Genomic DNA, 18670 nt, shown 5'->3' on the forward strand with positions numbered 1-18670 from the left:
TTAGGAAAATTTATAAAACCACTGCATTCCATGATAGGACTTTCAAACTTGCCACATATGTAGCTGGAATGAGAGAAATGTTGATAGATATCAATTATGCAAATGATGGCCTCATTTGCATAATTAATGAGAAAATATGAACATTTTGGCGGATCATCATGCTGTTTGGTATGTAGGTAGCGTAAGTGAAGACCTACATAATGAGATACCAATTATGCCAACAGCTAATTTACATAATTAATGAGGATATTTATAAATTCATACATTCCATGATAGGACTTTAAAACTTGTCACATATGTAGCTGACAAAGAGAGAAATGTCAATACATATTTACCATGCAAATGATGATCTCATTTGCATAATTAATGAGAAAATATGAACGTGTTGACGGATCGTCATGATTTTTGGTATGTAGATAGCCTAAGTGAAGACTTATATACTGTGATACTTATTATGCAAATTAACAGCTAATTTGCATAATTGATTAGGAAATGTTCATAAATCCACTGTATTCCATTATAGTACTTTCATCAATGAAAGTTGTCACATATGTAACTGTGAAAGAGGGAAGAGAGTAAGAGGTGTACTTAAAGACTTTGAAAGAGAATAAGTCAAGAATGGATCAAAGGATCATCATGATTTTTGGTATGCTAATAGCTTAAGTAATGCTTGCTACAATTTGATATCAATTGATTGTAACTTGGGATCTAATTTGCATAATCAATGCCAAAATTTTATAAACCAACTCCAAGCATGTAATTATAAAGAAAATGAAATGAGTAACGCATTTGTCTACAGACATCATTCTGCATAACAAACCTGGTTTATTTGGCAAAGGTATGTGTTCGTGGAACTCTAGTTTACAATGTGTCCAAACAACAGGATGTACCTATTGCACCGATGAGTGCCGTGACGATCCCGACACCAACTTGTATCAGTTCACTGATGACAATAGAATGGACAACCCACGGCAGGCTAGTCCCCAAAGGCGACAGCGGGATCGACAGCCATCAGCAGAAGATACGGACAGGATGGGTTGCAACGCTGCCGACTTGTTCGAGAACCCGATGTACGCGCCGGATGTGTTACCACAAGACGATAGAGGTACGTTTTGGTGTTCTCAACCATTTTGTGTCTGCGTGTGTGTGTGTGGGGGGGGGGGGCGTCTGGTATGAAAAGTATTACTTTAATCAAACAATATGTTAATAAGTTGGAAAAACATTGCATTTCCTGTGAATTTCAATGAAAGGACTCTTCATGGCATATACTATTTGGACGATATTCACTTGCACCCTACAGGATCTAAATACTGTGGTCTCGGACTCTTTTTTACAGGTATTTGCGTCCTATGAAGGAAAACACCACAAAAGTAGTTTTTCCTAATTAAACATGCAAATTAAGTACCAGTTTGCATCCTTGTCTTTCCCTTGTTATGTTATCATCTTAGAAGATGTTGACATAAACGCCCCTGCAGTTTCAGAGCAACCTGCTAGGAGGCCCAAACATATACCGTGCATTCCTTATGTTACAGGCTATCTGCAACCAAAAAAATGAGAAAATAGCACATCCAAGTTAAGAGATACAAAAAAACGGAATTTCTATTGAGGTACCAAGGTCACATAAAGATACTTTCTATGATGAGATTGGCTTAAGATGATTGACATGTTTTAACCAATGATTAAACGATTACTTTTAAGAATCTTATTTTATTCGGACGTTTGAAAATTAGGTTTTTAGGCATTATTTTTCATCATCAGGTTTTTTAAAATAATGTTGTCGTCATGGGCACATTCTTTGTCGTAAGTTTAGCACGCATTCAGTATGAATATGATTATGTACTATGACTTTCTTTGAATGGTAAAATGATAGAACAGGTAACTCGAGCTAAAAAAAACTACTTGGTTTCATGATAGACCAGCACTTGACATGAACACAGCCAGCAGACAAAGTCCTGACTAAGATGACTAGTGCACTAGCAATGCTTAAGCTGTCTATTTATTTATTTGTTAAGATTCACAGAAAATGTTCTGCGAGGTGTGGGCAACAGGATTTATACGTCCTTTACAAGGCCCACACCTCCAGCAAAGTTCAAAACTAACTATAAACTATAGGAAATAGGCAAATGAAAGCTAAGTACATAACATATGGATATTCTAACAACAAACAGCAAATACAAAATAATATGCAAAAGAAGCAACAGTAAAAGGGATCACAACAAATGAAAATGAGGTAACTAAAGGTTGACCACACATTTTGATGTTTATCTAACCAGCACTTGCAACAATGGATCCAAGTGCATATCAGATGGACATCAAACTGTCGAGAGATCTGCTTTTTAATGGACCGCTAAAGGCAGTGACACTAGTGTTATCCTATCTGGATTATTGTGCTTGCTAGTTATCTGCTTGCCCACAGACATCATTGAACAAGCTACAGATTCTGAAAAATAGGGCAGTCAGACTTGTGTTAAATGTACGCTATAATGAAACACTGATTACATGCATAGTAAGCTACAATGGCCAACAGTTAAAGAAATACTGTACACTGGTACACTTTCTATATTCAACAAACTATTAGTAGTAGGGTCGGGTACCGGTACAGAAAATTCAGGTCCAGGTCCGGTTCAGGTCCAAAGGATCAGGTCCAGGTCCGGACCTGAACCTGATGCAGTATGACTCATACCAATGGTCCATTTCACTACAAAAAGATCAGTTTGGTGGAGTATTAGACTTACACTGGCGTTTTAAAATCCTACAACTCTAACTGCACCTGTACGATTGGCTGTAAAACTTGGTAGAAATTACTACAAACTCTACTCTACTTCACTCTTGTTATTTTTCTTCCACCTGCAAGCGCCAAAACGTGTGAATGCCTGATGAAATAATCTGTTAATTTTCTAATCGGTCCAACATCCGTTTTTTTCAGGTCCGTTATTTTCTGGACAGGCCCAATAAGAAAAACCGGTTTTGTACCTGTACGCTGTACCGATACCCAGCCCTAAGTAGTAGCAAGGGAACCTAGGGCTATGTACAAGAGATTAGAAAACATTAGTAGCACACATGAGCACAGCACTCGTCTTGCTATAAGTGGAGGTTTTAGACTACCTAAGCCAAAAGCTTCAGCAATGACAAGGAGCTTCGCGTATAGATGCACCAAGTCCTATAACACATTAACACCACAGATGAAAGCAACCTCACCTTTCATTTTCAAAACACACATTGCGAATTGGATTCAGTCTAAAATCAACACAAACATACCCTTACAGGACTGGTGGTAGCCGAATTTGTATCTAGTTCAAATGTAGCTGCTAATCAACAGTGCTAATTGACTCATTCATTTAAATAATACTGTTCATTTCTTTTGTCAATTATACCTACTTGGTTATCTTATGTATTGTTACAACGATTGATGTTTTGTTATTTATATTATAGCTTTTTGTTACTGATGACCTCTGACCCCTCCTCATTATTTTAGTTCACTGATGAGTTTATTACAATTTTACATTCAGTTTATTCTTAGCTCTTCTCATGTTTTAATTGTACACTTAACGTTATGTCGACTCGTTATTTGATTGTTTTTGTAATGTTAATGGGTTCCATGAAGAATAGATTTTGCGATTGTAAACTCTAATGGAAATCGAAATAAACAAACAAATAAATACTATCATCTGCAACAAAATATCTTAAATGCAAGCCATATTGATGGAAACATCAATGTGGTGTTTCCAAATAAAACACCCAGTTATTGTTGATTTGCCAACAGCAGAAGACACAGACAAGGTGAACTGTAAGCCTGCAGGCTCGTTCGAGAACCCGATGTACGCGGCGGGTGCGTTACGACAAGACGACGGAGGTAAGTTTAGTGGTTTGCATTCTTTTAACGTTTATCATTTCTACCACAATGGAATGTGTGTGTCTGTGTGACTGATTGTGTATACAAAACACTGTAAATGGACATTGCCTTTTTGTCAATTCCAATGAAGGGACCTTTCCCTATCAGTTTAGTGCATGAATACTATTTAATGTCATACAACTGGATCTATCTATTGTAGACGCTTCCTAATAAAGATGTACATGTACTGCGCATGCACAGTTGTTTTTAATAAGCCTTTTTCTCGTAATTTGCTGCCATCTGATATTTACAGAACGTATCAAAATTGCCTTGCAAAGAACAAAAGCCATTTGCATTCGGGGAACTCTTTTGAATAAAGAATTGGTAAAATTTGCGTAAGATCAATAAAACTAATTTCATAACTAAATGCGTAAACAACAATTTAAGTAATTTGTCTAGAGAAGAATTGAATATTGAGACCCGTACACGATGATTAGTTTCTTTGTGATCAATCAACAACTAAATCAACTAAACCATCACTTTTTGATCGGGAGTTTGATATTATACAGACGCTTAAGATTAGTTTTCTTCAAGCTTCTGGTTTCATCATCGATCATATGTCTATAAAATGTAAAGCTATTTTAGATGACAATGTCTTTGGCTTGTGCTTGTGTGGCAATAAAAAATGGCAAAAGAAGCCCACGAAATTTTGCTTAAGTTTTAGCCAAAATCTCTACCCTAAATTATCACGTTATTCTGGGGTTTCATCCGGCGAATATCTAAAATAATGCCGGATGAAGTAATGTAAAGAAAGACGTTTGAAAAACAAGAGTTCCAAGTCCTCATATCTTCATGAAAGAGTCTGATTTCTACATTTACATAATCTATGCTTGGTTATGTACACATTTAGATAACATACACTGGTCAAAATGTTGATTGTGCAATCATTTACCATTTAGAAGAATTATAGCACTTTTACATTAATTATGCAAATTAGGGACATATTTGCATAATTGATATCTGTTTCTGTTCCACCTGCCACAAACTACATATATGACAGGTATTTGAGTCCCACAATGGCGAACACTACAAATATAGATTTCCCTCATTGATTATGCAAATTAAGTGCCTAAGTTATCATAAAATGCGATAAAAGCCTTTTTAACATAGATTGCGCATGTCTATTTGGTGGAGGAGATGATCATCTTACATAATATATTTGAGAACATTATTTTGCATAATTAATGACAAACAATTAAGACAGCAATTGTAAAAGATAGAATCATTTGGCGAAGGTATGGGTTCGTGGAAGTCTAGTTATAGATTCATCTCCCAAGTTATCTAGAGATCAAAAATGATGACGATTTGTCAACCCTTCCCATGTTATTACCCTCCAAAGGGATGATGCAATTGCGCACGCGCGGAAGACTTCCTGTAGATTCCGGAATTTTTTACCAATCGGACATACAAGTACACTACTCTGTTAGGCTAATATTTCTCTCTTTGTTAGTTACATCTGTCTTATCTTTGAGTATCTGCTATTATGAAATAAAGTAGGCGTATAAACTGTCCTCATTATTTATGCAAATTAATCCCTGATTTGTATTATTAAAATTGATTATGTAAAGCTATCTCACTCACTCACTCGCTCGCTCACAGCCCATTACAAAAGCTATCTGCATTCTAAATACCATGACAATCTGTCAACCCAAATTATTCCACTCCAAAGGGATGATGCAACTACATGGGCGCGGAAAAGTTCCTGTAGAATTACGGAATTTTTGCCAATCGGACGTATTATATACTGTGAGGCTAGTTTTTGAGATGTCAATAAAAAACACCCTCCAACCACCACAACCTCACCCATTTCACGGAGGTTGAGTTTTACGAACGCTTGTTTGATATTCAAGGGTTAATGACCCGCCCCGAGTTGTATATGGTGTCATAACGCCTGGTCCTTTGCTATAACCATCGAAGAAAAGCCACCGAGTGAGCGAAGCTTTTTTGAGGTGGTTATAGCAAAGGACCAGGCGTTATGACACCATTTACACCGAGGAACAGGCGGGTTATTAACGTTATTATAGCCTACCCAAACTTGCAAACTCCTGTATGACGCATAGATCCCTTGGTACTATACGTGTGAATTCCTTTGTCGAATTTCTGAAGTTCACATTTGTTCCTTGGTACATACATTTGCTTACAGATTGCAGTTTGAAACCAAAATTTCCACAGAAAATATTCAAAACATTGCAGTCTTTCGCTTTTTAGAACAACAAAACTCATTATCAATGTTAACAGAAGGAGCTATTCCCTCCTTGCAATCTGTACTTATTCCCTCTGCTCTGGCATATGTTTCGCACCTTTTGATTGGCCAAACCCTGCATATCTTGTGTGTATCGCCCAGTCTGGTTGGTCAGAATGAATCGACACCGGCACCGACTGGTGCCGATGTCGATGCAAATCGGGTTGCATTATCTTTGTGCGAGGAGTAGTTAGTCTGCAAGCGAAACCATTTTTTGTATTAGTCCGCTGCAACAGAAATGCGTTTTTTTTTCGCCTGATGACGCAAATAACAGCGTATTTCATGCACTTTTGATGAATTGCGTCATCGGAGGTTGCAAAAAAATTGGGTGTCCGCCAACCTCAGAAATCGTAAAAGAAACTCCGGTCCGAGACCATAACGACTATAATCGTTTTACATTATGGGGGGTTCTTAATATTGTTGCCATCACATTCTTTGCTTTTTCATGAGTTAAGGAAGTATGATTCTGTACTCCTGTAACAATAAGTTTAGATTTAATTTAATATAAAAGATTCACATACATGTCATATCTTTAGAAACCATTTACTGTGTGTTTTCACATCTATAACATCCAGTCATTGCTTATCTTCAAAGGCGAAGAAACCAACACCAGTGAGATCCATGACGATCCCGGCAACGACGTGTACCACTGCATGGACGACGATGAAATCAGCAACCCACAACAGGCTGCTCACCAAAGTCCACACGAGGGGCAGCAAGCAGCAGAAGGTGTTGTTGTTTGTTACCATTTCTACCACAAATACATAGAAGATCCATTTCAGAGTATTTCAAGTCATTTGTTAAAATATTTCCCTTTTAGTATATCTGGTGATGTATTGGTCAACAGATGAATGTAACACGTTTATCTATTTTTTTATTGAGATTCTCCATATACAAAGACAATGGAGGGTATGGCGGAACAGGTGTCAAAGCCGCCATACCGAACCTTCCATACACGTCACCTTAAAGTTATGATTTTATGACATCGATGTTGGTTATTTTACAGCTAACTGTACTCTTTCATGTTAACCATCAACAATCAGCCAGTATGATGAAAAAAAATTGGCGGTTATGTAAGGCTCTTTTAAGAATGCAAAATGACGGCAGCAAGTAAAGAATGATATGAAATATTGTCTGCTCACAGGTACTAACGATGCCTCAGACAGCTGTGAGTTCCCCAGAACCTTCTACGGGACATCTATTCGTCCCAATCTGCTCATCCTTGCCACCATCGTCATCATGGTAGCAGCCGCCATTGGTGTAGGAGCTGGACTCGTCGCATTCCTCACGACCATAGATGGGGCTCATCCTCTCTCACCCAACAGTTCTCTGGAGCGGAGTGGTACGTCAAGCCGATCAGTGCCACCATTCCCCGCCACCCCTGCCGGTTCCACACTGGAAAACAACAGTGTAACTCTCTCGGTTGGTTTTCTATCTTGCATTCGACGTGCAATCTCGATTTTGGACCACTAGAGTTGGATTTCTGGGCAACTAATTCAAAGTCCTATCTAAATATTTAGAAAATATGTAAGAAACAGGCTGTCAAAAGCCACATACCTAAGGTTTAGTCCAGGGAAAACTCACATTGGCAGCGTAGTCGGACTCGTAAAGTATCCATCTAGTGATTTTGTACCGAAACCCACCACCCTTTTCACACCACCTGATTACCTTTAACCTCTATAAACAAGACCTGATTGCGAGCACGGTGCACGTACTCGACAGTTTAACGGACATTCCAAATATGGCTAACAAAATATGACAGCCACAACTCTAACCTGTAATATTCAGCTCCAAATTGCCAAAATTTGTCAACAAAAAGGCTTTTGCCTTTGTTTTAAATAGACTGGCTCTTCTTGGACCTTCTGTGTCTGCTTCAAATAAGTGACCATTTGCCCTGTTCTTTATGCCAAATAATAGAATAATAGAATAGGTAATAGAATAATAAGCGTATACATTCCTATGAATACGCGAAGCTTCCAGGCTATAAAAATAACAGCATTAGCCATTACGCCTTACAAAGCAATGAAATCTGTTATATTCTGATATCTACATCTTAAACAGCCCATAATGATTCTGACGGAAGAGCCAACCACTGCAACAGATTTGCTCCCATGGAAGACTGATGGTGTCACGGCGCCAAATGTGTCCTCTACCGACCTGTATCTGGAAACAACGAGCCTGTTTCTGCAAACTGGAACAGCAAAGGCAGTCACGCCGACAACTACAACTAAGGTAAAGAAAGGTCTTTAGAATGATCTAGCTAGTATAAAGAATCGCAGGTTACATGCAATGTAGCATTCCTTTTAACACAAAAGTTTCCATGTTTTAGAAACGTCAGTTTTAGCCTGTCTTAAAAAGCGCAAGGTAACAGCTACTCAAGTAACTAGATACATTTTATCCAGTTGCTTGAATAACTGTAACATGTATCCCATGTTTGCTTGAGTACCTTGCGTTGCTGTATTTGATCGAGCTGCTTGAATAACAGTTACTGTAACCTTGCGTAGCTCCATTTGACTGTGAAGGAAGATCCAACCGATTCAACTGTCATGCCTACATTGACGACAGCTGACGTTGAGACGAGTGTGTCTCCGACCGATTCCCATCTGGAAACGAGTACGTTTCCGCAAGCTGGAACAGCAAAGACGGTCACTCCGGCATCTACAGCCAAGGTATCAAGAAACGATTTAAGATCTTTAAAATGACCCAGCCTACAATGTATCGCAAATCATATGTATTTTACAGTGATACGAACATGATTGTATATTCATTTGTCTCCAGGTTTTGACACGTGATGTCGAACGGACAAGATTTGACCAGCTTCAGAAGACAACAAAGCAACATCCCTCAACGACTCACGAAGGTACCACAGTCGGGCAACAAATCATTTGTCCTTCACTGATGTGTCCTGCTAACTTGCCTCAAACTCCGACGACTGTTGTGTCCCTGTGACTGTGGACATGAACAACTGTGTTCTCTTGTGTTCTCTGTTCATTATTTGATGGGAGATAACAGGAAATACCGTCCGATCCGTCGCATTCTTCAATAATGCCCTCCCTTTTCCCCCCGCATAGGAGAGTGCTACCAAAGTCTGGGTTGCTGGGAGGATCGTCACGACCGCGCCATTCCAACACTCGAGGGGACAGATCCACGCCTGGATGACAGCTATGGAGCACGGAGTAACCCTGTCGAGAAGTGTTACCAGGTAGCACATTCTCTAGGGTTTACCGTGTTTGCTGTACAGGATGGCGGACAGTGTTTCGGGTCTGCTGATGGCCACAACACTTTCTTCAAGTACGGACGTTCCTCCGACTGTGGAGTGGACGGGGAAGGCGGGCCTTGGGCAAATGAAGTCTACCTGATTGGTATGTAGCGCTCGATGAATGTCTTTTGCGTCTAGAAGAGGCTCCTTTGATAAACTGAAATGCACGTTTACGATACTGCAATTAATTCTACCGTGAACGTTTAAGGTACGCGGCAGGATTCTTCTGTAGGCTGATCACACGTCTCTATGTACTACGATCGTGTCAAAATGTCATATTATGATACATTCCCTAACCAGATATTAAACGACGCTATATGGAGTTTTATAGCACATCATAGCAACATTGAACATCATTGAGCAATATTGAATATCAATATAGATATGACACTGCTAATGACAGACCTCTCGTCTGCATCAGGAGTCAATGTTGCCCTGGGAAAGCCAGCGTTCCAAACAAGCCGACTCCATCATCCCAAACCTACCGAGGGGAATGCCAGTCGTGCCGTAGACGGGAACACCGATACCAACTACAGTCATGGTTCCTGTACACACACTGTACTTCCGGGAGAGACTAACCCGAGCTGGTGGGTGGATCTTGGTCAATCGTATGTGATTGACAGGTACGTGCAGAGCTTTTATACGTAAATACCAGTCATCAGAATATATGTACATAAGCAATCAGAATATACGCAAACACATACACATGCACACACACACGTAACATGTATACACACACCACAAATACACACGAACACAAATACACACACACACGTAAACACACATGAACCTAATTTCAAATCCCCATAGTTGATTTGTAGTTTTTAAACTTAATCGATAATTTGCTTAATCTCCATTGTGTCAGTTAATGATTGGTAAAAGAAAGGCTCAAGCTGCAATTCCCCGTACAATACGAGGATTAAAGTGAATAGTGTAGAAAAGAGGAACGTTTATCGAATATTCACCAAACTCAAGTACCACTGCCATTAGCTTCATTGGGTCATTCCAGTATTTTGCATACGTTATCATTTATTGCAAAAACTAATATTACATCTTTGGAAGTAGCAATGGCCTAGTGGGTAGAGTGTTCGCCTTGCATTCGGTAGGTCGTGAGTTCGATCCCCGGCCGAGTCATACCAAAGACTTTAAAAATGGTACATGCTTCTTTCTCTGCTTAGCACTCAGCATTCGGGAAAGAGTATGGAAGTTGAACTTACACCACTACCAGTGGACTAGCCCCCTGCTGTAGTAATTGCGTTGTGTGGCCCAAGGGCTACTGAAACGGAGATGGGCGCCGCCCTATGCGCCATCAGGCGCGGGAAGGACTTTAACTTTTTTAACTTTTGGAAGTAGACATATTATGTAAAATTGCTACGAGTGGATTTTAGCCCTTGTGCAGTACTAAAACAAAGTGGTACATATCTCAGCTCAAAACATCTGTTAAAGTGGAGATCGATTAATTTTTATTCTCTCGTTTATGTTATTTTTGTGTATTCACCTGTTATCGTTGATACAGATTATGTTGAAAAATAATAATAATAAAGTACCATTGCCATTGTCAACATCTACAGGGTACTCATCTTCAACCGCCAAGACGCTGGTCCGGAAAGAATCAACCCCTTCAACATCCACATCGGGGATTCCGACCAGGTCAGCACGAACCCCAAGTGTGGAGGTAATCATCAAATGAACCTGAACCAGCTGTCCATTTCCGTCTCCTGTCAGGGAATGAAGGGTCGCTATGTGGGCGTCCGTCTTCCTGGACCCTCCCGAGTACTGACCCTGTGTGAAGTCCAAGTATTTTTGGGTAGGCCTTCGCTACGTTCACTTTACATTGTTACGGTGTATACATAGGACATTGTCACGATAGCTGATATCAAACCGGACTGTGACCTATTGACGACAGATTATTGAGGCAACGTTGCCTTTTTGGCGAATTTCCCCTGAGACTGTCTTCCATGTGCAGGCCTGGACATATCTATGATGTAATTGAATAGGCAGCTAATGACCTAGCCTGAATTGGCATCCTGGGGAGGATTCGGCAGCCAACCAGCGAGCCTGTTTCTGGACTAGTCAATTTTGCAATTTTACATGGGGTGTGATGGAAGAGTTTTGCACGGAGGGAGGAGCATTTTTTTCAATTCATATTTGGACTTTGGTGATTATGTCAAAGTCCCATTTTAGTCGATGTATTTTTAATCTGCTTCACTTTAAATAGGCGTATTACAGGGAGAGTCCATTTTTGGAAGGACTTCTTTTAAATTCAGTTTTGGACAGGTGATTATTCAAAATTTCATCTTTTAGCGGAAGCGTTTTTGGACTGGTCTTTTTTCAACTTTTCATGCACGGGGAACCTTTTTTGCTAAATTCAATTTTGGACTGGGTTTCATTTTCAAATCTCCTTGTTTTCAGTCTGAGTATTTCTGGACTGGTCTATTGTGCAAATTCACATGAGGTGCACTGGAAGAGTCCATTCTTGCACGGGGAATTTTGTAAGATCCATTTTTGGGCAAAAGATGATTAGTAGAAGTGATTTTTAAGCAGAAGTGTTCCATTTTTGCACATGGATGATTCTGGAACAGTCTATTGTTGCATGGGGAGGGTGATGGTTGAAATATGCTAATACTGCTCTCAAGCAAATGCCGACCTTTCTAGCAATATGATTCTTTTGAAAATTTGGGCCGTTGCATTGTCAAATCCTGATTCACTAACTTGATTACACCCTTCATCTGTTGATGCATCACTTCAGTTCTATGGACTTATTGTAAAAGTAGAGTTTCCAAACATCGGCCTTCACCAGTACTGAAAGTGGCAGGTAACATAAAAAATTGAAATTATGTGACTGTGCAAATGGAAATGTAATTCACGCGTGTTCTTCACTCCACCAGGTCGTTGTGCCCCAATGTTACTCGACAATTCTGCACCGAACCTCTACAAAATCTCACCAGGTAAGATTACAAATGATATTTGTTTTCTTCAGTACCTAACAATAAGGTTTAATTTTTTCTTTTCAATGAAGTAAACAAAACAGTTTGTTATACATTCTGTCAAAATATCACAAAATTGACAAAAAACAGTATCTATCAAGTCAAAGAGGTAGCAAGCATCTTAGATGCAAAAATCACTTTCACCAAAAAGCTTAGGTTTTCGGGTATGCGCGCACGCTGTATGTGTATGTGTGTGTGTGTGTCTGTGTGTGTGTGTGTGAATACGATTACTCGAGGATGCCTCGGTGTATTGTTTTGATATTTGGTAGATCTTCATGAGAACTTGGAATTTGATTTTGGGCTTGTTTTGGAGCTGCAGCAGAACTCCCATTTTTTATATTTCGCGTTGTAAATGTTATGACCATGGTTGTCAAGTGATAGATAGCTACTGAGAGGAAGAGTAAGTCATGTAGCCCAAAGCGGCTTTTTTTGGAAGGGCAGGGGACATTTTTGTTTCAGACTTTGAAAGAAAGTAACTCAAGAAGAGGTTTACAGATCATCATCATTCTAGATGTAAGTAATGATTTACATAATCATTAATAAAGTAAATCAGGAGCCAAGTTACATGAGGAAATGAATGAGGGAAGTGAAAAATCTCAGATATATGCAACTGAGAAAGAGGAAATATCTATACATATCAATTATTCAAATGAGAACCTGAACTGCATGAATATTGAAAGTACTATAATTCCATACTGACAAATACACATGTAGAAGGAATGTCATCATTCTTGTGACATTTTTGAAGTCAAGTAAATGTGGCCATTATTAGACATTAATCATTGAAATGAAGGCCTCATCTACATGATTTACAAGGAAAGAATGCCTCATTTACATGATTTACGTGCTGGCATTCCGGTTGTTCACATACTGATAGTTTGTAACCTGCATTTTTATGTCTATGCCATGTTTTTATTGAAACCATTTGTAACATTTGTAATCGCACTCAATTCAGGAGGACTGCGGCCTCCTGCTCACGTGGATTTGTGTGCGTGAAATGATAAATAAATAAATCCATCTGTAAATACCACAACATCCTTCTTTACTATGATGAGAAGATGATCATTATTTGTGGTTAGGCTATATGAATACAGAAACAGAATACAAAACGAGTAGGTATCATTCCTGGTGTGTATGGATCAAACAGTCTGGTCTCTAGGTTGATATATTGAAAGGGTAATATTGACCTTTTTTGTCAATCCTTCCATAATTGCAGCAAAAATCAATCTCAATATAAAGACGGATATAATTCATGCAAATAAAGACCCTATTTGCGTAAGCAATGAGAAACATTTATGATACGTGACTTAAACACGTTAACATCATTTGTCATATGCTGAGATCAAGTTTTTTTTTCAAATTAGGATGTCATCTGCACCAATAACTTCTATTGATCAAGAATTTGGAAAAAAAAAACTATGATAAATTGCGACATGAAATATGTTCCGGATCATTTTAAGTGGCGGAAGTTGCTATGAGTATGATACTTGTGCTTATTAATTTGCCCTTTGATACCACATCAAGGTCTTGTAGTCTAAAGATTCTACATAGTATCCCAATGTCAATTTTTACATGTAGGTATGCTATTGTATAACATGTTTCCAAGATGTATGCTTGATACTATTTTCTTATCTATTTCATCTACCAGAACTGGTATGTCGGATGGGAGATGGAGCATCCTACCGAGGAACAGTCTCTATGACTGAGACAGGTAAGACCTGTCAGCGCTGGGACAGTCAGACACCACATAGACACTATTATTCAACTGCAAAATGTCCTTCATCCGGGCTGGAGGAGAACTACTGCAGGAAGACTAGCGACTGGACCGAAGTTTGGTGCTTCACCACGGATCCCAGCACGAGATATGAGATTTGTGACGTACCTGTATGTGGTAAGGTCCGATTCTGTGAATTCGATTTTATGTTAGTGCTTTACTTTCCTTTCATCCAATATTTGCTACAACATCTACTCCATAATTCAGCGTCATCTCATCAATCAATAATGTTTGATGAATAAGTCAATTGTATCTGAACAAAACAAAAAAAACTTTGATGATACTGCTATAGAATAAGCAACACTGGGAATGTTTATCATTATAACACTCCCTCGCGATCAGAATAACAATTTTGTATGAACGGTGGCAATTAGGGCTGGGTATCGGTACAGCGTACCGGTACAAAACCGGTTTTTCTTATTGGACCGGTCCAGAAAAACCGGACCTGAAAAAAATAGGTGGACCGGATGTTGGACCGATTAGAAAATTAACATATTATTTGATCAGGCATTCACACGTTTTGGCGCTTGCAGTTGGAAGAAAATGACAAGAGTGAAGTAGAGTAGAGTTTATAGTAATTTCTACCAAGGTTTACAGTCAATCGTACAGGTGCAGTTAGCGTTGTAGGATTTTAAAACGCCAGTGTAAGTCTAATACTCCACCAAACAGATTTCTTTGTAGTGAAATGGACCATTGATATGAGTCATAATGAATCAGGTCCAGGTTCAGGTCCGGACCTGGACCTGATCCTCTGGACCTGAACCGGACCTGGACCTGAATTTTCTGTACCGGTACCCAGCCCTAGTGGCAATAACTCCACCGTACCTTTTTCAGTTGTCGGACACAAGCGGCAAGGGTGTAAGGGAGGATACATACGACTCGGGCGACACTGTGTCCGACTGGTTCCCATCCCAAAGTCATTTGACGACGCACAGCAGGCCTGTAAGGCGGATGGGGCGACCTTGGCCATGCCTAAAACAAAAGAACAGGACCTCGCTCTGAGACGCCTGGTCAAAACATCAGGAGGCAACAACCATCACTGGATTGGCTTGTCGAACGCTGGTGACCTCGACTGGACATGGGTGGACGGGACACGTCTGGGACACTACCGGGTATGTGTTCTGTTGACAAGAATAATTGTTTGTAGTTCTTGTACATTCCATTCTTAACTTTGACATCGAGATTAGTACTTATGCCATTGCCCATTCATAAGATTTCGTACAGTCATCCTTCTTCTCATTACTTCCTTTCTTAGTTCCTGATTAGTCTGTTGTGAATGATGGTCTCTCTGACTACACTCGTACTCCTATAATCCACAATGCAGGTACACAAGGGAATAGTACACAGCATCACGTACATTACAGAAAATGGACAAATAAAGCATTAACGTTACAGTAGTTTATACATTACCTTTAGTAATCTCGATGAAATTAACATTAAAGCTGCTTTTCTTTTTCCCCAGGCATGGAACCCCGGTGAGCCAAGGGGTGACAAAGGGGTGGCACTGTGCGTTCAGTACTGGTCTTCAGGACATACTACTGGTCCTATGTGGGACGACGCTGAATGCTCTGGGGAAAAGTGGTTCATCTGCCAATTCGTCCTGCTTGAATAAAAACTGTGACAGAAATTGTTCTCTTCATTTTGGTCAACACATCAGTAACATCAGAACTGGTACATGTTCAGAGTCAGTGATTGACATTTCCCCTTGTTAAAATGAATTAGATATTGTAAGTTAAAGGGTCCAAAACTTTGTATTTTTGCGATTATTCAAAACTTATCTATATTTTAAGGGCGATTTACTCTGTTTTCCTGAACAAAAAAATTGATCATGAAGATAGAAAAAAATGGATTCTCGGGTAGTTGGACAAGAAAGAAAGAAAATTCAGTGTCTCTTGATGATAAATGTATTTTTGCCACATAGAGGTATATTTGTGGATAAAGACCTATAGCAATGTCAAAACTAACAAACCAACTGCGCCGAAATCATGTTAATCGGCTCTTGTCATGTGTTCATGTAAGTTCACATGTGACAACATAGTACAGGCGTTTGTTCCAATACGCAGTTTACTGTGGATTTCGTCTGGAAAATCTGGTTTATCTAGCATGATGTTATATCGTATAAGAGTGGCGACTTGATGACAGGTGTTACAGAGCTGCATTAGTTCATGCTACGTCTTCTTTTCTAATGTCTATTTCTACACACTAAGTGTGAGCTTTTTGGACCCAGTACTGTAAAGTACATGTACATTCCTGCACAATCATGCTGTCAGCGAGAATGAGTGGCCTCTATTATTTCGCTGATGATGAAAAATATTTATACACTTGTAAGGTAATTTATACACTTGATTGATGCAAAACCTCTATTCATATTAGTGATATGTTGTAATTAGAAATATTCATTTACTGATTCCTTAATTCAGTTTTAGTACAACGTTTGATTCAAATAGTTTTCTAATAACTTGCCAGGATAAAACACTAGAGAATCTTTATCCGCGGGGTAACCCAAAAAACGATATGTATAAGTCGACGGACGGTGGTTTGAAACTGTAATATTATATTGCCATTACTTAAATATTCACAGTTTGAAACCGCCGTTCGTCTACTTGATATCCCTAAATACTGTTCTTAAAATCAAAGGGTATTGCCTACTCCGCTGATAAAAGTAGCGCTAAAGACACAAAAGTATATAATGTAGTTCGTGTGCAACCTTGTTTTAATTTTGTCTTTATTTTAATAATGAATTAAATTTAAAAATGTTCAACCTAGCTGCTCTTTTTGCTTTAATTTGTGACATAAAAGAGCAAAATGACATTTTGTTGGTACTAAATGTACTTCTATTGTCTAATCTGTCAAGAATAACGACTGAGTATAATGCAAAAATATAATGTTCATTAATTGCAACTTTTACTCATCATCATATCTATAGCCATTGGCTTAATTCTGTTAGATGTTGTATTTACATCTAAGTTTGTAAAACATCTAGTTTGTATTATTTTCTACAGATACTGGTAAAGACAACTCGTAAAATAGCGCAAAAGTATAATATTGGTAATGTGCAGCTTGGTATCCATCATCAGTAAGGAAATGTACAAATGCGAAAGGTTGACAGCTGTAATGTTTTTATTTGTTGCTAATCATAACGTTTCCACAAAGGTCACACAAGTGTTTTACAAAAGATATTGTTATTTCATGGAGGTATGAGAGCTCCGAACTATTGTTAAGTTCCTTTTTCACCACGTTCCGACTTTTGTGGTAATCATTTTTCGCCAAAGAAGAAATCAAACAACGACGTGCTGATCCACATAAGCGATGGAAAAAGTACATTTTGAGCTGTTCGTTTTGATTGTCTTTTGTTCAAACGGAGTTTGATCATTAGTTTGTACCTGTAGAAGTTTGTTTTTAAGGAAAAATTCGACACCACTATTTTACCAATGACAGCAGACGAATTCCTCGATAAGTTGTTTTTCTCCACATACAAACTAATAATCAAACTCGGTGCTGTATAAAGAAGCTGCTAGACTGGCAGTGTAGACATTCTATTCTTTGAGCCAGAAGATGAAGGCATGGCGTGTGGCGGTCAGTTGTAAAGACTGTAACGAAATAAAGAGCTTTGATTACCACAAATTTACTGTTTGATATCCCCTCTTTGAACCATCAGCTTAAATGCAGTTGTTGTTACAATGTTTAGATTATGTTGTCGGCATTTTGAATTTTGTCCAGTCATTTTGACAAAATAGTCATACAATATTCTATTTAACAGCTGAGTTGAAATGTTCAGAATTGATCTTGTCATTATCATTGATTAATGTAAACATACGGCGTTTTGAAAATAATCAAAGCTGGTGTAGCATGACGATTATTAAATCATTCTGAGTAATCAAAAGCCACTAACTAATTGCAATATACACCAACACGTGGGTTAAAACAACACTGCTTTTTTATAATTCATTATAATCTAAGGACTTCGCCTGATTAGTCTAGGTACATCGATGGCGTGTGGCTGCATTTGCTTTCAGAGTCCGTCGTCAATTCATATTTTAGCTTGTGACCAATCATATTCTATTGCTTTGTTCAAAAGTTACGTTTTGGCCATTTTGAAACACCTTTTTTTCTTGAATCGACAGTTTGCCATGCATTTTGAATTTTGAGGACAACGCCCACTCTAGGACTAAGTGAGCTCCATAGCTTGAAAGACGATGAGCAAAACAAGCATCAAAGGAAGGCCCCTCCCTGCCTTACCGACTTCCGAGGTGGCATCACCTTCACACCAGGATATGGATTCAGGTAGGTAACAGCTCTTTTGAATGAAGACAGCAGCAAAAGGCTTTCTATATCCCTAGCTAATCCGCAGGATGGTGACTGTTGAGTGGCAAATATTTGCCAGATCACAGATGGCCACAAAAACCCTAATGACATTAGTTATGGAACTGTAGACATGGAACTTTACCTATACTGCTTTAAAACAAATGTGGTGGCGACCATGTTAACCATGGTGATCATTGAAAGATCATAAAGA

The 18670-nt window shown here is 38.9% G+C and overlaps 1 protein-coding gene across 1 annotated transcript in view; it reads left to right on the forward strand.

Annotated features, from left to right (window-relative positions):
* Positions 1-17966, forward strand: part of LOC118420026 — a 23583-nt gene extending 5617 nt beyond the window's left edge. The window contains exons 3-16 of the mRNA XM_035826732.1: positions 884-1105; positions 3764-3853; positions 6729-6863; positions 7279-7556; positions 8196-8366; positions 8639-8803; positions 8913-8994; positions 9206-9496; positions 9815-10016; positions 10938-11200; positions 12282-12341; positions 14029-14271; positions 14989-15266; positions 15617-17966. Coding sequence (XP_035682625.1) covers positions 884-1105; positions 3764-3853; positions 6729-6863; positions 7279-7556; positions 8196-8366; positions 8639-8803; positions 8913-8994; positions 9206-9496; positions 9815-10016; positions 10938-11200; positions 12282-12341; positions 14029-14271; positions 14989-15266; positions 15617-15766 — 2630 coding nt within the window. The 3' untranslated portion in view covers positions 15767-17966. The remainder of the gene's footprint in view (positions 1-883; positions 1106-3763; positions 3854-6728; positions 6864-7278; positions 7557-8195; positions 8367-8638; positions 8804-8912; positions 8995-9205; positions 9497-9814; positions 10017-10937; positions 11201-12281; positions 12342-14028; positions 14272-14988; positions 15267-15616) is intronic.
* The last annotated feature ends 704 nt before the right edge of the window (positions 17967-18670 follow it).

The sequence above is a fragment of the Branchiostoma floridae genome, chromosome 7, assembly GCF_000003815.2.
Source record: "Branchiostoma floridae strain S238N-H82 chromosome 7, Bfl_VNyyK, whole genome shotgun sequence".
Classification (NCBI taxonomy): Eukaryota; Metazoa; Chordata; class Leptocardii; order Amphioxiformes; family Branchiostomatidae; genus Branchiostoma; species Branchiostoma floridae.